Source organism: Aspergillus sclerotioniger (genome assembly GCF_003184525.1).
Source record: "Aspergillus sclerotioniger CBS 115572 chromosome Unknown BO94scaffold_31, whole genome shotgun sequence".
Lineage (NCBI taxonomy): Eukaryota > Fungi > Ascomycota > Eurotiomycetes > Eurotiales > Aspergillaceae > Aspergillus > Aspergillus sclerotioniger.
In genome coordinates, this window is record NW_020291021.1 from 237,086 (window position 1) to 255,170 (window position 18,085).

At 52.4% G+C, this 18,085-nt stretch overlaps 5 protein-coding genes across 5 annotated transcripts; 2 read left to right on the forward strand and 3 right to left on the reverse strand.

Annotated features, from left to right (window-relative positions):
* Positions 1-2,015: 2,015 nt before the first annotated feature.
* Positions 2,016-5,117, reverse strand: BO94DRAFT_589368 (putative LPXTG-motif cell wall anchor domain protein; the record flags this gene model as incomplete). Its single annotated transcript, XM_025615944.1, has 2 exons — positions 2,016-3,863; positions 3,942-5,117. The coding sequence occupies 2 exons, from the start codon at positions 5,115-5,117 to the stop codon at positions 2,016-2,018; spliced, it is 3,024 nt and encodes a 1,007-aa protein (XP_025463584.1).
* A 6,009-nt stretch (positions 5,118-11,126) lies between these two features.
* On the forward strand, positions 11,127-13,274 carry dspD (putative protein-tyrosine phosphatase; the record flags this gene model as incomplete). The annotated part of the gene is made up of 1 exon (XM_025608534.1): positions 11,127-13,274. The coding sequence occupies one exon, from the start codon at positions 11,127-11,129 to the stop codon at positions 13,272-13,274; it is 2,148 nt and encodes a 715-aa protein (XP_025463585.1).
* Positions 13,275-13,955: 681 nt separating this feature from the next.
* BO94DRAFT_236731 (uncharacterized protein) lies at positions 13,956-14,653 on the reverse strand. The gene has a single exon (XM_025606333.1). The coding sequence runs from the start codon at positions 14,410-14,412 to the stop codon at positions 14,017-14,019; it is 396 nt and encodes a 131-aa protein (XP_025463586.1). The 5' UTR covers positions 14,413-14,653; the 3' UTR covers positions 13,956-14,016.
* A 13-nt stretch (positions 14,654-14,666) lies between these two features.
* BO94DRAFT_538884 (putative S-adenosylmethionine-dependent methyltransferase) lies at positions 14,667-15,654 on the forward strand. Its single transcript, XM_025612578.1, has one exon. The coding sequence runs from the start codon at positions 14,719-14,721 to the stop codon at positions 15,442-15,444; it is 726 nt and encodes a 241-aa protein (XP_025463587.1). The 5' UTR covers positions 14,667-14,718; the 3' UTR covers positions 15,445-15,654.
* A 5-nt stretch (positions 15,655-15,659) lies between these two features.
* Positions 15,660-17,318, reverse strand: BO94DRAFT_236841 (putative nicotinamide N-methyltransferase). The gene is made up of 3 exons (XM_025606335.1): positions 17,252-17,318; positions 16,425-17,160; positions 15,660-16,362 (listed from the first exon to the last, which is right to left on the reverse strand). Exons 2-3 carry the CDS (start codon positions 16,885-16,887, stop codon positions 15,773-15,775), a joined length of 1,053 nt encoding a protein of 350 aa, XP_025463588.1. The 5' UTR covers positions 16,888-17,160; positions 17,252-17,318; the 3' UTR covers positions 15,660-15,772.
* Between the last annotated feature and the right edge of the window lie 767 nt (positions 17,319-18,085).

An 18,085-nucleotide genomic window follows, 5' to 3' on the forward strand; every position in this document is an offset into this window, starting at 1 on the left:
GCACAACATCGCGCCCGCCTTGCGCTCTCGAGCATCGATGCGCTCATTCCCCGGAGCCTTTAGGCGCGCGATAGGGCCACCTCCCAGTTGTGCCAATCTTTTTGATTCTTGATGCTGTCGTTTCTCATACTATCATATTCTCTGTTATTCTATAATTCCTCTCGTATGTGGAGCTTCTTGGGCTTTGCAAGAAGCAAGAGATTGCCGAGGCGGACCATGCATGCCTGTTAGATACCAGTACTATCGCCTTGAATGAATCCGCACTCGGAAACCCCGACATCATGTCCTCCAACTGACGCTCCTGACTTCTCCTTTACCCGCCCGTTCCGTTCCGTATCCTAGTCTGCCTTTCCGTCGCCGTTGATTGAAAAGTTGCTCCTCTTACCATCCGAACTCAAACCTACTTTCAAACTGTGAAGTCCTTCAACACTCAATCATTACGTCCGCACTCGCACTGCCTTTATTCCGTTCTACTGATCCTCTTTCCGAGCAACTATCCCCGATACCTGTCACATGAATCATCTAACTCAGTGGGCCTACCTTACTGTCTTCTTATATCTTCATGGTCCCTCATCATCTCCGGGCTTCTCAGGCATGTATACCCGGGACCAGGACTATTGATATCCAAAAAATGAAATGAAACATTAGTGTGATGGAATATAACAGATATTCAAAGTATTCTGCAATTCCCTGACGCCAAGAGATGTAGCCATCCATCCATCCCTACGGAGTACCTCTAGGTGAATAATAAGTCCTTAGACATAACGTCATACCACGATCAGCTGATCATCTAGTGTAATAATCAACTTGATCAGCTGATCCAAATAGACTTCGAACATGAAACTAAATAATCACCTGACGAACAAAGAACCTCCATTCCCCTTTACCACTTACAGATCGATATGTATCAGCTCAGTACTACTCCGTGGATTTATTACGATGCAAGGGACGAACATAATACCCATAAATACTTATCCATCTAGTAACTGCACTATATCTATCTATCGATTAGTAGGTAGTCAGATGGTCGTAAAACTTTCTTTCTAAATGGAAAACTTACTTACCTAGCTATTTATCTGTTTAAGGATCAGATAGCTGAGTATTTTTAGATTGTTCGGTATTTTGTTCTTTGTGTATATGTATAGATCTGTGTATTCATAATAATTCCTACTGTGATGTTCGCTGGGCGGTGGAATTGCGGTAGAAGGATGGGGGGTTATTACGATGGTTTACTGTGCTGGTAGTATAAGTAGATCTGGAACTGAAGGGAAGAAATGCAGAACAGAAATCATGAAGTTTAAGAAGGATTCGTTTTTGACATGGACACAAGGAAAGAAGAAAGAATACTCTCTATGGCCCAATATTTAGGTAGTGATGAGAATATGAGAAAGACTGGGGGAAACAAGCACCGGGACCAGCACTTCATTCATCCGGAAGAAAATATTAGCGGGTGTCATCACCGCAAAGTCGAGTATTTGTACATGAATAAACAAGATGATAAGGAAATAAGGGAGTATCAAGGATAGTAAGAAATGAAAAGGTGAGACAAGACAGACAGATCGTAAGCCCATACCCAACTGGGTCAGTGCTGATGGTGGTGGTCAGAGCCTTCCTGGGGGGTTTCTATTGACACTGGACAAGAAATGATGCGGACAGAGGAAAGAACAAAAGCACAAAGGTCCGTGACAGTCGCTTGAACGGAATGATAAGCTCGTATAATGCATTGGGTCCGTGAATGCATGCATGTTGTTGTTGCAAGTAGTCAGTCAATCAGGTCTTGAATCGGAAGTCCTCGTTATGGGTGATGAAGATGCAGGCGAAAAGCACTCCTCGCACCTCGACATGATGCGCCTCGCAGGCCGCGGGAAAATAATGAAAACACAGGAACGCCGGCTGAACTGGAAATCAAATACCAAGATTGAGTCGCTGCGTTATAGGGTGGGAGGGGGGTCGTAAATGACATGGAGTGGGAAAAACAGACGTAAACAGTCAGTTCATATTGTCATGGAGAGCATTCACTGCCTCCTCAGACACAGCCATTGGCCGCTGCCGGAGGCCAAATCGCCGTGTCCCAAGGCTGTTTGCTCGCATCCGGTTCTGTGCGATCGGCGTGTAGCTCGCAGCCAGTTTGACTGATGGGCAATGATCCTTGTCTGGGAAGGTTCCTGATGAGGGCTGGTGGGCATACCATCATCGGTGGGCCCGTCACCACCGAGAGCGGCCGAGCCAATCCCCGGAGACAACCCGTAGCGACGGGAACCCGCCTGGATGTTGGCGCGGGAGGTTGCAGGAGCAAAACTCGGAGTCAACACGCTCCGGCGAAGCGGAATCGCAGACTGCGAAAGCGTTGGGGTACGAGGTTGAGGCAGTTGCGACGGTTGGGATGGGGTTGAGTATCTGATATTTCGATCCGGAGAAGAGTCCGGGATAGATTGCGACACCGTATACGCATGCGAGATTCGTTGCCGAGGCGAAGCACGGTACGTAGCTGTTGGGTTCGTGATGTCCGTCATGCTCCTGGGGATCGTTCGGACTTGTGGGCTCTGATCCGGGACGGCATCATCATCCGTATGCACTCTCTTGGTCCGTAACGAAGTCGAGAGTCGACTCAACCGTTTTGAAGGCGCCGATGATCCGGGCGATTGTGTCAATTTGCCGTCGGACACCAGCTCGTTGCTCTTGTTGTTGCTCGGAGTGTCTGGAGGGCCGTTTTGCGCCATGCTGGCCCGGCGTGCCTCTAACCGACTGGTGACACGGCTAGTGCTCTGTCGCCTGGACAGGCTCTCTGGTTCTTGATTCGTACTTCGCCGGTATGAAAGTGTGGGGGTGATCGTATCATCGTCATCGTGGTGGCCATTGACCTGCGGCTCATCCGCTGTTTCATCCAAGCCTGAAGATGGCTGCCTGCGAAGCTGCTCATCAGACAGGGCAAGGCAAAGCTCGGTCAAACTGCGACAGACACTGTCGGCCTTGCGCCTGGCTTGTCTGTCCGATGGACTGTATCCATTGATTACAGAGACACCCCCAGATGGGGCCTTGCTGGATCCGAGCAAGCTAGACAGCGCCAGCGCATCGGTAACAGTGACTTCCAGGGCTGCGTAGACCTCGCTACTCAACATTTCCTTTGACTTCGTCAACGCTGACTGCAGGAGTGGATGAACAGGGCTAGGGCTCGTATTTGGGTCGGGCTCGCCCGACGGCAGGCTTGAGTTGCGGCCGCGTTTCGGTGAGGATGACACCGTAGTCACAGTAGTTGTCGCGGTGCGTGGCCTCTCCCCAGAGGCAGAGGATATGGCCTCCTGGGATGACGGCGGAAGCTTCCCGGTCAATTCGAGTTTCTTGATCCGAGATTTGAGGTCCTCCAGCTCATCCCAGACGGTGGACGGTGCGTTCGTGGACAAGGTTGACTCCGTCCCATCCTGGCGGGACCGATCCGATTCATATCGGGCGCGTTCCGTGGCCTCGGAGCTGGAAGGTTGCCGGCTGCTTCGAATGGTAGAGAGTGTGGAATGCCGGTATGCTCGAGACTCGTGCAACGAGCCCCGTCTCTCGAGATGAGATTCAGGGCTGTAGGGAGATGGTTCTGGGCTGGTGCGACTCAATCGGCTTCGGGGTAGGCCAATGGTAGACCTGGAACCAGAAGCATACGCTAGAGTGGAGGAGCGACCATGATCGTCCAGTGGGTGGGCGGATGCTGAGTAAGAATATGGTACAGAGGAGTGAGGGGTGGATGGGGAATCGTTCTGTGAATGCAAGGGGCTGTCGTAGGTATTCAAGCGAAGTTGCTCGGGGGAAGAAGGGGTTTGTTCAGTCACACGGGAGGTGGAAGAACGGAGCCCACTGCCGGACATTCTGAATCGCGACTGTAAGTTTTCGCACACGCCTGGTCAGCTCACCGGATGACAATTATTGACAGGTAGAACAGGTCTTGTGTCACTTACGCGCCGGAGTTCGGACCGCCCGAGAGACTCGCGACGGCCAGAGTCCGATCTCGCGATGTTCAAGAAGACATCTTCATTCTTGGATCGGAAGTCGTCAGCGACTGGGGTTCTGTTGCCGTCGCCCTGACCGTAGCGGTCCAGTCCGTTCACGGCGCGATTGCGCTCGTCGGCCAGCGTTCTCCCTTGGGCGTAGGTCACGGTGGACGATGGCATGGTCCTGTTCACGTCCGGAATCGTCTGCTGAGCATAAAGGGACGACTTTCGACGCTTCGTTGCATTGGGACTCAACACGCGGGCGGTTGAGTGGGCGTCCAGGGGCAGCGCGGCGTCGCTATCCTTTTCTAGGGCCCGGCGCGGCGACGGAGGTTGCGAATCCAAGACGGTCTGGTCGCGCAGGTGGGACAGATGAAAATTGGGGACGGACCGCCGGGGGCTGTCATACAAGAATGAGCGCTGGGGAGTAGGGGTCGGGTCTGGATCCGCGGGCGTGTCGTCGCTGTTCAGGACGGAGGAGCTGAGGTGCGACGTCAGGGCTCGTTTGCGCAGGGGATACTGATATTCGAAGCTGAAGCGACTCTGGGGCAGGCGAGGGACGGGCGAGATGGCGGACGCGGAGGGGAGATGCGACGCAACGATGGTGGAGGCGGAGGAGGGCGAAGGCGAGGGAATTGTTGTGATTGTTGTTGGTGCTGAAGGGGAGTCGCTGGAGCCGGCGGATGGGTTTGTTAGCGCGGCTGCTCTGCCCGCGTCACGGGGATCGTCCGCCCTCAGCATCGTTGCGGTCCCCTCGGAACTACGAGGGCTCAGTGTGCCCCCTCGGGATCGCTGCTGGGCTCGCGGGGTTTCGGGTGGAGGACTGGCCCGTCGTCGGGGTCGTGTGGACGAAGATTCGGTCAAGATAGCCCCCGGAGTCGCTCCAGCGCTGATGGTGAGGGTGCGGGCACGATTCACAATCGAACGGCGACACAGGGAAGACGACGGGTCCTCGAGTGATACATGGATGGGCGGATTCACCGCGGATTCGGTTTTTCGCCGGCGTCGAGGAGTGAAACGCTGGTCGGTTGAGAGTAGAGAGGAGGAGGGGAAGGGAAGAGGAGCAGCAGCAGCAGCAGGACGAGAGGCTGCATGGCCAGCAGCAGTTGCGTCGGGGAACATCTGCACAACCTGGTCAGGCATCCACACGCATGGCCGATGTTCGATCAATCAAATCTATCGTCGGCCAGAGCGATCCGAGGCAACTGACCATGGGGAAATTAATATCAAACGCAAAGGACAAAGTAATAAAAAAGAAAAATTGAGTGCCAAAAGACGGGAATAATATGATCTGTTCACTGTGGTGGACCTACGGGGTGATCGTATTTATTATGAGTAAATTAAAATATCGACGTCCCATCTATCCACCTAATAATAATAACTGACTCGCCTGGAGGCTCGGTTCTCGGGAGAGAAGCCAGACTTAATACTCTACTAACTAGATACAAAACAACGGAGGTCCAGTGCTGGTGAGTAGTGAGTGAGTGGCTGGGAATTCTGGAACGGCTCCAAATGGAGGGGGAATCCAGGGCAGCCCGGAGAATAATCGATCTGTGATATCATCTGGGATCTATTTCGGATCCGATGTGACGGTCGCATTGAGGCTGGTTGCGTCTCCTGGATTCTGGGAAGGCTTTTGGATATCACTTGGGTTGGGTTTCAGCATCGTCCGTGGGACGGCAGGGCATCCCTTCTTCTTCTTCTTCTTCTTCTTCTTCTTCTTCTTCTTCTTCTCCTTCCACCCGCGATTCTCCTGAAGGAAGGAAGGATTCTCACGGTACCTGAGAAAGGGCAGAAAATCACTGCACGCTATTCTAGAACCAGTTATCCATCTTCCTTCCCGTGAAAATTTCTCCAGCCAAACATGCAGGTCCCAGTGAAGGGAACCACGGTTCGTTCGCAACCACCCTTGGTTGCGGTTCTGTCAACATACCATACTAGATCATGTTTGGATCGGTAAATCTTTCTACTACTAACGCTTGGACGCACACACAAATGCAAGGGGATCGATAGCGAAAGATAAAATGAACGAGGAGATGGAAGAGCGATTGGTATTCTACACACAAAGAACTACCTTGAAACCAGGAAATAATATTCAATTGTATATAATTAATGGCTCGACCTCAATTTCAGGACTGAATCACGATCATTCGACCCTTGATATACACCATAAGATTGGTAGTCTTTCAACATGATCACAATGGCAACCACAATTACGACTGGATGGTAGGCGCGGAATATCTCTCGTGACTGTCTGCTTGATCAGATCAGAACGGTCTCGGTTGTACTGGGACCGAAGCAATGTAAAGGCCCGAGCGAATTTAAATGACTCGCATTTATGTACGGAGTACGCCTCCATCGGACTAGAACCAGGTCATCCATAGACCCCGTTCTAGCCTACCTAGGGGCCAGATGTCAAAGAGCGATAGCAGATAAAGACTTCCGCGGCCGAATCCTTCAGATCTACGATCGGGCCTGCGACCGTGCTACAAAATTGGTCGTAGAGGCATCTCATCCCCGAGCTAACAAGACAAAACATCAGCTCTACCACATAACCCCGTGTGAGACCCATTCACGTATGAGATCTGCGCGGTGTATTTGCCTCTATTCGACAATGAGTCCCTAGAGTGCCGAGTTCTTATCTGAACCTAAGCCTGTGGAGGCTAGGGTATCTCACTTGTGTGTCATATCTCAAATCGAGATGGATCGATAGCCAGTGTAGCTTTATCAGGCGTCAGGACATCATGACACTAGCTGACGATGACAGGATGGTAGCGATGCTGCAATGGAGCGGAACAGCCCGTGCAGACATAGACTGCTAGCGGCAAGGCACGCTGCTCTGTGTCTCATGTTGTGCTCAGGATCTATGGATAATTCGGCACTTTCCGTACAAGAGCTCGTTGCTAGGTGAGCTCGAAACAGCAACACCCGGTCTCCAACCCACCTGGTTGAGCAAGGCTGCAAGCACCTGAACAGAGCTTGTTAGTTGGGGTAAAACGTCCAACAGGATTGGGGTCAAAACGCCAGATGATTCACTTGGGAAGCCATGAGGCTATAATGTCGAAACAATCTATCTGAGAGACCTGTTTCATATTAGCCGGTCTAGCTGCTGGTTTAGGGTCTGTTCTGTCAGTCATCGGCAGTAGATCATGATTATAAGGAGCTCCAGCGTCCAAATGATCCATTCCACTATTTTTTTTCTAGATATCATGCTGCCTAGAATTAATGACTAGGTGCTCAGCCGATTAGTCAACATTGATAGAATACCGATAGATAGTGGCCAAAGGGGGGAATTCGCCCACGTACCTCCTAATCAAAACCACCCCACAGCAATCACCGACGTGATGCCGAACGGGCGGTCCAAGTTCTATGGCTCTAACCAGAGTAGAGCCCTGACCCCATAGTCTCAGATAGACGTTGCTGCCACGTGGGATCGGACGCAGGAGGGTCAAGTTTCATCAAAGGGCTATTAATTCGTGACATCAGTTAAGAGGATAATTGGAGCATGCTCATAGGATAGATATTGACTAGGTCGATCGAGCACGGGAGGGGTGAAGGTTGAGTAGATAGATAGATAGGTAGTAGGTAATAATACTGACAGGGTCGCACTATTGCTGGTTCTATTTTTGAGCAGCAGTAAGCGTGTGGCCCAGTCGTGTTCGGTCAGCCGTAGTAGGATCCTGTAAATTAACGACGCAATGCAGCGCATATCAGGGAAACCAACGCGCCAGGGCCGACCTCACTTGGCCGACCCTGCTCTGTATGCCGCAATCCCATCGTGGAGACCGTCACTGGGCGGCATTGGATCACGTCAACTCGTAAGGATCTGCTTGTTGATGGGCGCTCTCCGGGCGTGTGACGGCCGACGGGGACACACGTGACTGGACGCCCCATCCGGAGGCGGACTAGTGGCCTACCATTGGGATGGCGTGTTTCAACCCGGGCTGAACCCCTCCACCTCCATCCCATTGGTTTGACTTAGCGCGCGCCCTCTCTGCCTGTGTGTTTCAGCTGCACTGGCCCATGACGAGGTTTGAGGTCGGGGCTGCATCCTTGGGTGAGAGCGTGATAGCTGGATAGCTGATACTGAAATTCGGTGGTTCAGCGCCGGTTGAAACAGCCAGGTGGGCGGCGAAACCTCTCCCAGACTCTTTTCTGCTCCCCCGATTGCTGAAAATAACAAATCATCCCCCGTCCAGGAACCAGAACCTGACTCTCGAGCGCTGCGGAGTACTAAGCACCAACCGTGCCGCGGTTTCTCCTCGTCCCCACTGCCAATAACGGACGGTCCACCGTTTCCAGGGGCTTGTTCTGCGATGGTGGATCGGTCCAACTTAGCCCCAGTCAGTCAGCCTTTGCGTTTCACCTTTGCCTGCGACCCTCAGAGCCGTTTACCTCTTCTCATAGGCCCGATGCCAGAGAGAGGTCCCTGCTGAATCGCCATCCGCATCTAGTAAAAAAGTGATTCATGCCCCTCAAATCGCTTCCCTTCTGATTCTTTGCAGTCTTTTCTCGTCTTGTTTTTTTCGGAGGGGGTTGCCCGTGCTTTTGTTGTTGTTTTCCCTCAAGCCGGCTTGACCAAAAAACCCTTTGATTAAGCATCCAGCAAACAACCCTTCTGCGGGAACCGTGCACACACAAGCGGGTCGGACACCCCCGATACAGTATTGTTTTTTGTGTGCAGAAGGTTGCTTGGATACGTATCCTGCTGGGTCTGTCTGATTATTATTAACCTCCTCGTGGGTTAAGCAGGCAGTTTTCTTTTCTTCGGTGACTTCTGGAAGTCTTCTTAAACCTTTCTTTTCTTCTGATCCTTTCTTATTTGACCTATTGTCCACTCCTTATACGCCCAGGGCTAAAGTCGTTGCGAGCTTTGCAATTGTTGGCTGCTGGTGCAACTGTCGCGGTGTGTGGATGAAAAATCATTTCTAGAGTCTGTACCGCAGTGGTTCAGATTTTTTCCAACAAACTGGTCATAAGAGCCACCTTCAGTCCTATCGCAACTGAAAGGAGGTATCCTCGAAGCAAGTGGAAGAGCTTTACAGGTGTGTATATGATTTCGTTATTATTCTGCATGTCGTTTGAATTACGTCGTTGCTTTCCTTTTCATGTTGCCTTTATGTCATCTCTGGGTCCCTCGGCACTAGTTCCCCATCGTGCCTCACTGCCTCTGTTGGTTTGTTCCTGGACCGACTTCCCAGTGGCACCCGGATGTGGGGACCTTTCAATTTTTCTTTTCTTTTTTCTTTCATTTCTTTTTTCCACCTTGCACCTGACTCTCCCATGGAGAGGGACCCAAAATGGAAGACCTCGAAAGGGAAGGGCCGAACCAGAGCAGAAAGAATGGGGATTGGGAGAGAGAGAAGCCTGCCATCATAAATGCAACGGGACACCGTATGGAATTATGAGAGACGACACCCAGGGTGTCTTTGCTTCCGGGTGGCTTCTTGATCACCATATGATTCCTGCACCCCCTGTTGTCGTATCAGAACCTTACCCACTGGACCATCACTTCCCAGTTTTCCGTCCAACTCCTTCCGTTCCCTTCATCCCCCGGGCGATGGGGCCAACTTGATGGGTTGCTTGTCCCAGCCAGGTTGGGGAGGGAGGAGAGCATGGAGGAGAATCCTGGGATGGGGACTGACATGCCAGTGTTGGGATGAATCTGGCATCTGATTTGCGTGCTTTTGGCGCCCATGATGCACATTCCAGCCTTCCACACCAACCCGGGCGGCTAAATTTAGAGCTGCAGGCGCTGGATGTTCTGCTTCTGGGGGTGCTGATTGGCCCACTGCATCTGGGTGACCGGGGCTGTCTTTCCCCACAGCACGGCGTTAAAGGCGCTGGTTGGCTGCTTGACAGCAACGCGGCCGGCCGGTCCCAATCAGGGCCTCCGCCCTTTCCCTTCCCGTTCCAAACGAACTACTGCTGTTGCAGTCTGGCAGTCACGTCCGGTGGTTATTCTTAGTGCTCCAGCCCATTATTATTTGCTGCCGTTGCTGTGACTGCCGCCGCTAGTCCTGCTACTGCTGCTGGTGCTGCTGGTGCTTCACACGGTCACTACGCCGCTACGGTGCCTGCCATCTGAGACGGGCTCTGGCTTTTGGGGAACCGCCGCGACCGTGGACCCGACCTAGAGTGCCCTACCTCGTACCTCTACCAATCTCTCTCTCTCTCTCGTTCCTTCCCTTCTGGCTCGACTCGCTCTATTCTCTTTCCCTTCCCCCCTCCACCACCACCTTCTCCGTCCTCTTGCCTCTCTCCCCTCTTCTAGTTCTTTTTCTTTTCCTTTCTTTTTTTTTTTTTTTTTTTTGGACACCCCCTCCCCCTTCCCCTCCTCTCCAGGGACCTGCTTATCGACCTGCCTGTTTCTTTCCTATGGGTGGGTGGGCAGTCGTTCTTTGCACCCTTCCTACTACTCTCTGCTTCCCTGTGACCGAGATTCCCACACTTGATTCTTTCGTCATTCCCCGGAGGAACGACTGCCCACACAATCATTGGGCGGCTATTTCCTCCCAGTCGCATTGTACCCTCTGTCCAACAACTCGGACACCCTTGTCCTCAGCTTATCTCTGTCTTTCGTCCTTGACATTCTCTCCTTGATCTGATTTTGACTTTTCGCTTCCGTTTCCTACCCATGTCGCCGCTGTTGCTGCCCGTTGAGGTCTATCAATAACAATCCTTCGCCTCCGCATCACTGACACATCTCAAAAGAGGCAACAGTTCTTTTGCGGCATTCCTTGGTATGTTCCCGGTCTAGGACCTTGTTGGGATTCCTCTGAATTGCTTTCGCCTCGCCTTGTCTATTCTCTTATTCTTCTTATTTTCTCCTCTGGTTCTCTCACGGACTCCAATAGCTCTGTTGATTTCATTTCTCAAACTGGCCGATCGTCATTCTGGTTTCACCCTCCTTGCAGCCCGTGCTTGCTTCTACCATCGAAGGTCAACATAAGCTGAAACATGGAAGCTGATTGTCCTCTGTCCAAAAGGTCATTTGCGCTGGTAGCAAGTGCGACACTGTCTTGTCTTCCCCGGTCTGGCTGCAATTCTAGTTGTGCTACACTTTTTGCGCCAGCCATCTACAACAGCTGCGATTCTGAGAGGGTGTCCCCTTTCAAACGCAGGTGTACCTCATCAACCTCAGGCTTCATGATGCCTGTTCAAACCAGCTCACCGACACTCCCGGACTCGTTTCCTTCTTTTATGTCTGTATTTGGGAGGTCGCCCGAATTTTCCGACAAGGAGGAGCGAACTGCAATCATCAAACCTCTTAGGGTTCCAACCAATGTCACCGTCAATACATCGCGTCGCCCACTTCCCTTTAAGCACCGTGAAAGCATATCGTCGATGACATCAGCCTCCACTGATTCATCGCCGACCACCACCATCTCCACGTTTGATCCTCCTTCGGCCGTGGACACATCTCCGAGTTCTTCGCCTGAATCTCCGTCGTCGATGCCTTTATCATATCCCACCTTCATGCCACTCGCACACAAGCCCGAGTGTCCTCCGCACTCTGCGGCTCCGGCCGCCATCCCCAATCCGTCGACGGATACGCCAAATGTCGCGCGACCCGACTCGCCCGGCCGGCGCGCAAGAAACCTCAAGAATCTCTCCTTGAGGATGCCTCTACCGTCCCAAGGCTCACGCCCGCCCATCGCAACAGCATCCGTTGTCGAATCTACTTCCCAACATCATCTTTCTGCCCCGCCTTCACCGATCCACGTGCCCCCAAAGGGCATGCGCCGAAAACCCGCAAACTTAACGATACGCACCCCCGGATTCGATCGGTCGTTTTCCAGCAACATGGATGAGATGATTCCGCCAACTCCACACGCCTTGCGCCACACGGAATCCTCGCCGTCTCTCACATCCGTTTTTTCCCCGTCATTTGGGCCGAAGGGTGGCATGCAACTACCCCGACCGATGACCCATCATGGCGCGCGACGACCGTCTGCTACCTCAGAAAGCAACCTCTCACCACTGCAAACCGTGCCGGACGAAGAGTCCGCTTCTGGTGGAGTGCTGCACGAACTGGCGGAAGAGGACGACCATCTAGACTCACGAGAGTCGACGCGGCGCAACGAGCGTGGATACCCGAACGGACCCATTCAAATCTATGACTCCGGTGTCTTTCTTTACCTGGAGCCGACTGCTCCAGAAGCCTCGCGATTTGATGTTGTCGTGAACGTGGCAAAGGAGGTGGCGAATCCGTTCACCAACACGAGCGGTGGTACTGGCACGGTGGTGAGCACCTTGCGCAATGGGTTGGCACGTTCGAACCGACTGTCGACTGGGGAGCCATGGACGGCTATGTCTGATGTCTCCTTCAAGTCTGCATTTGAATACCCTCCCAGCGACGAGTCTTCGCCTGCCACCCCTCAAAACGACTCGTCTGGACCGGAATATGTCCACGTCGGCTGGGATCATAACTCGGAAATCCTGGATGATCTCTTCCCACTTTGCGAGCTTATTGAGTCCCGGATCTCCGAAGGGAAGAAGGTCCTAGTGCATTGCCAGCTCGGTGCCAGTCGTTCGGCCTCGTTGGTTATCGCATATGGTCTCTACAAAAACCGAGAATTAGATTTTAACTCGGTATACGAGATGGTCAAGGAGCGCAGTCGCTGGGTGAGCCCTAACATGAGCTTGATTTACCAGCTGACCGACTTCCGTTCTCGACTACTCCGGGGCAGCCTCTCGAAAGCTGCCCCGGAGGAGTGGTTTGTTGGGGGAGCACGCAGGAGCTCTGAACCCCAGCCACCACACACCGGAAGGACGGATGCTTCGGAAGCCAGCACTCCGGGTTACACGAGTGGCTGCTCGGATGCCGAGCAATGCTCATCGAATGGCCTGTCGCAGGCATCCCTGAGCTCTCTTTCGGCGCCTTCCACAAACCAGACCACGCCCATCTCGATCGAGAATCTGGGCTTCTCCCAAACCCTGTCTCACAAGCGTAGTCTGTCTCCACGACCTCTACCTTTTCGGCAGGCCTCCTACCAGATGGGGTCAAACGGTCGGACTCTACCCCCCGAACCTGCCGCCCCTTCATGGCGCCCCGAAGGCGGGCCATATTCTTTGGCCAAAACCGACATTTTCGTGCAGGACGCTGCCGAGGGAGCGAACTCCCTTTTCTCACCGAGGACCACTGGGTTCATGGCCGCGCCTCTTTCGCGGTCCATTGCCGATTGCCTCGACGATGGCCCCCATGGGCTGCGCTTCGGGTCGCGAGTCGCAGACCCGCGGTCCCCGCCTCCCGGGACTGAGCGCCTGATTATGAGGAATATTGATGAGTTTCTGTAATTCTGCCCTGTCTAAGACCTTTTTGTGTCTTGAGAATGGGCTTGCACGTCCGAGAAATGATTCCATGACCATATACACACACCACCTTGAGGTTGACTTGTATCAACCTCGTCCCATCTCTTCGGCCTTTTTTCGTGATCTCCTCGATCTACATTCTTTACTTTCCTTTCACTGTGGTGATCTTCCTTCTCTCATTCATTCGTTGATGACTTGATGACCAAAGCGGGCTTACGGTCGTTATTCCATTCATTCATACATGTTGCCCTGTGCAATTCCCTTCCCTTGGTCAACCAGCGGTCCATGTTGCATCCGACATTGCATGCTTTCTGGTCAACCGGCGTCCTGGGTGTTAAAAACATGATAAAGGCGGCGATGATCCGTGCCTGGTAACTTGTAATATTATTTTATGTGCTTTGTGCACGGGTTTTTCTCGTGTTCGTCCACTCTTTCTGTCATTTCTCAAGCATTTCAGCTGCGAAATACCCTGGGCTAGTTGATTGAATAAGAGTGATTTACTGCAAGTTGCCTTTTAAGTAAATGATGCTATATCCTCGATACTGCGCGTGCAGATATCTCTACTATTATTCTTTGCGTAGATTAATCACCCTATCACATGTATTGTACATAATAAATCTGATAGTTCTAGACCTATTTGTTATCTACTATAGCATTCGAGGAGTTTGAGAATCAGGTACTAGATACAATGGCAGCCCGCCACGTGCGGCTCCAGTTCGTTCCAACGTCATGCGGGCTCCGGAATTCGGATTTCGGGGACCTCGAAAACTTTCCACAACTTCCAGCAAGCCAACTTTGCCTCCGGACCAAGGATACTCAACACCCAGAAACCATGGCCGACGACAGCCATCATCCAGCGCATCTGTCGCCCAGTGAACTGGGCACGAAGGATTAGTGAGTTTTCCTGTGAAGACGGAGTTGAAGTTTTATCTTTACCCCACCATGATACCCCTCCTTTTTCTTCATGGAAGAGGGGGAGATAGATGAAGAAGAGGAAGAAGAAATCTACCCATCCTCCACCAAATTCAATAATGAACCACTGCAGTGAACTAATACATATATTCCAAAACAAAGCTGGGAAACATTCTACGCCCGAACCCTCTCTCACATTTCCACGAAACATAACCCCACCAACGCCAAACCCACCACGAATACTACCAAGAACGAAGACACCGACACCAACTCCGACTCAGAAACAGATGATATCGACGATGACTCCGACCCGGGCACATCATGGTTCTCGGAACATAACGCCCCTGATAAAGTCCTTCAGTTTTTGACCGATGAGGAGTTTCCGCTTTCGCCTGCGAATACTATCCCTTCTTCTGGGGGGGTGAATGGGGATTGGAATGGGGATGGGGAGGGGGATGGGGAGGGGGATGAGGCAAGCCAACCGAGTATTCTGGACCTAGGGACGGGTAATGGTAGCATGTTAGCGCTATTACGCAAACGAGGCGGGTTCAGGGGTGATATGGTGGGGGTGGATTATTCGATTCGGAGTGTGGAGTTGGCGAGAGAGTTGCAGAGGTTGAGGATTCATTCGGCGTATTTGTCGGATTCGGAGGAGGATGGATCTGGATCTGAGGATGGGAATGGGGATGGGGAGAAGGGGGAGGAGGGTGGTAGTGGTGGTGGGAAAGATACGAATATCCGGTTCGAGGAGTGGGATATTTTGCATCATGGGGATGTTATCACCACCACCACTGATGGCCAAGGGGAGAAGGAGAAGGAGAAGAAGTTGGATTGGTTCCCGTACGACAAAGGCGGGTTTGATATTGTGCTTGATAAGGGGACGTTTGATGCAGTGTCGTTGTCGGATGAGGTTGTTGTGGAAGGCGAGGGGGAGGATAAGGATATGGCTGCGTCGGGGAGGAAGATCCAACGGCGCGTGTGTGAACGGTACCCTGGGATTGTGAGGGGGTTGGTTCGAAAGGGAGGGTTTGTGGTGGTTACGAGTTGTAATTGGACGGAGGAGGAGTTGGTTAATTGGTTTACTTCTTCTTCTACTTGCACCAGTGGTGGTGGTGGTGGTGAGGGAGATCGGTTGGTGGTTTGGGGTCGGGTTGAGTATCCTCGATTTAGATTCGGGGGGAGAGAAGGTCAGGGGGTTTGTACGGTGTGTTTTCAGAGAGTGGAGGGGGAGAAGGAAGCTTAGATGTGGGCTGGGTTGGGTTGGATTTAGAATAGAAGATATCAAATAGATCAATGGGTTGGTGGTTGCTTTTGGTTGGTTGGGCATGCAGGTGGCGTTTCTAGGCATGGCTCTGTGTAATGAATGAGATGGTATAGATGGAGGGTATGGATGGTTTCTGGAGGTGTTGGTCTAGATTACTATAAATGCAAATAGACCATTATTATAATCGGGCTGTATCAGGTTCAAAGATACTATTCCTTATAGTACAAGTAGTATGGTGGTTAAGTCTATAACTGTCTCGCTATCTATGTATGCTATGTTTGTAATGTATGCAAGTATGCAATGTGAATCACCACACCTCGTGAACAGACACCAGAGTATCTTCCTTGACGGCCTCCTCTCCATGTCTCTTCAAAAGCGCAACTACACACCACCGTTTCCTATTCTCCGGTCCCTCGCCCTCCCGCTCAGGCATCCATTCGCGACGCACCTCGCTTCCGTCGTCCTGGGCCGAGCTCAAATCCCGCTCGTAGATCCGCTCAATCTCCAGTCCCAGCTGCAATGCCGTCTCGAAGAAGCCCGCCACGATCGCCCGTCCGGTATGAAACGAGGCCACAACCCAAACTCGTCCTCCAGAGGCCAGGAACCAGCGCATCGTACGCACGAGGTTCTCATGCTGCGAGCGCATCCAGTAACAGTCTGCCGCGATGATGCGGGTAAAGCAGCCCTTGTTTTGGACCGCCCAGGGGTCGGCCTCCAAAGTACCCCATTCATGCGGCTGGATGGTCACATTCGTAGAGGTTGGGGTCTTGGGGGTCCGCAGATTGTGCGTCATGTTGAACCCGATTGCTCCAGACAGGGCCGGGGAAGAGGGATGGTCGGTGGCAGTGACGGTAGATGCTTTGGCAAGTGCACAAATGACGGATGGTAAAGCGGCACCTAGAAGCTCTCGTCAGTTGTTCTATTCAAGCAGAATGATTTGAGCATAATGAGGAACCAACCAGCGCCTAATTCCAATACCTTCTCTCCTCTCACGCTCCACATGGCAACCTCATCCGTTTTACTCAATTGGCCGCGCGATTCCAATTCATCTGCCTTCTCCACCCCCTCTGCAACGACCATGCCCGCACTCCAGAGAAAATGGGCGAAGAGCTTCCGTCCCTCTTCGACCTGGTTCACCGGGTGATCGGAGGAGCGGCTCTGGGCCGGGTACGAGGGAACCATGATCTCGAGATCGCCATAGCGCGGAGACGAGTACAGGAGATGCTGGCCAGGGTCGCCGTGGAAAGAGGGGGCGTCATCGGGAAAAAGGTGCGGAAGGAATGCGGCGAAGAGGTCTTCGGAATCTTCATCCGAGTCGGCTTCCTCGTCAGGGTCGACAAAATCGGGCCGCGGGGCGGAGGGGGAAGAGGAGAGGGGGAGGAGATGACGACGAGGAACAGGGCGAAGGCGTGCGTGAAGCATCTTGGTCTTGTCTTGTCTGAATTTTTCCCTCCCCCGGGGTTATCTGTGGTGGGTTGCGAGAAGAAACGGATGTTTGAGGTGGTTCTATAGATCGGGACAGGCCCTCCGAGGGAAATTAAATGGCGTACCCACCGCCACCACCGCCACCACCGCCAATCGGAGTCCCGGTTCCTGGCTGAAGTATACAACCATCCTTGGGACCCTGGAGAAATTCATGATGTTGGGGTTATGGTGAGGGTGTGTCTAGGGCTTAGGCTGGTGGCTCTAGGTGCTCTGGAAGGACTCGAGTCAGTATATGATTGGATTAAGCTATTCGCCCGTCCGGAGAATTCTTGAAGCTTATCTTCAGGTGCGGTAGACATACCTACATAGTAAGAGTTACGGTGTAGCTACTTCGCTAGCTATCCAAGCTGAGCACCACGGAAACAGCTTGATAATGTCGATGGATGCTCAAAGGTCTTTATGATGCTTCCATAATCTAAACGAACTGCAAGGAAGCACCCGTGTAAAGCAACCGTCGCATAGCCTGGCGCGGACTGTGGACTAAGTAGGAACTCACTTGTCAGTTGGATCGAATCACCGCAAATCATCAGGCCGATCGACAGGCCGATCCTGACTTGATGCTTACCTTACTTTACTGTACCTGACCAACGCTCGTGGTACCGTTACTGCAGAAAGTATCGCCATTTGCACGTCTGCATCGGTCGGATCTACTCCCGACTACATGTGTATGTCTCGGACATGTCGGCCCACGTTCCCTGGATTTTCCTAGGTCTGTGATCTTCGGTATTAGAAACCTACATCATACCTACAGAAAGCCTGAGACACTCTCATTGAGCGGTCATATGCTAGATGAATACCAAGTTGGGTCTATACTGTATATCGCCTGCTCGTTCTGGCCATGGACGGAGGAACTGTTTCTCATCCAGTATAATCTCCAATCCATCTGCTCGCCCATCTGCTCGCCCATCTGCAGTCGAGTCAACTGGGTAGCAGCCGTTCGACCCGTCAACTCGATGTATGTTTGTCCATAGCCACAGTCGCAGTAAGGCACATGCCACCCCATCATGAGTGGTCGCTCCTCTCGATCCGAATCGTTGGCAACCTGGTTCCGCCTCCAATGTGCTTCGAAGGATCGAGTTAATGCGAACCGGGCCCGGTCGCTGAATGCGCTGTGAGAGCCAAGTCAGTAGTGATT

Bases quoted from the DNA above. Each gene is read 5' to 3' on its own strand.
- BO94DRAFT_236731 (XM_025606333.1), bottom strand. From the start codon at position 14,412: ATGTTTCGTGGAAATGTGAGAGAGGGTTCGGGCGTAGAATGTTTCCCA.
- BO94DRAFT_538884 (XM_025612578.1), top strand. From the start codon at position 14,719: ATGTTAGCGCTATTACGCAAACGAGGCGGGTTCAGGGGTGATATGGTG.
- BO94DRAFT_236841 (XM_025606335.1), bottom strand. From the start codon at position 16,887: ATGCTTCACGCACGCCTTCGCCCTGTTCCTCGTCGTCATCTCCTCCCC. The intron at 16,363-16,424 runs GTTGGTTCCTCA...GAGAGCTTCTAG, and splicing joins GGTATTGGAATTAGGCGCTG to GTGCCGCTTTACCATCCGTC.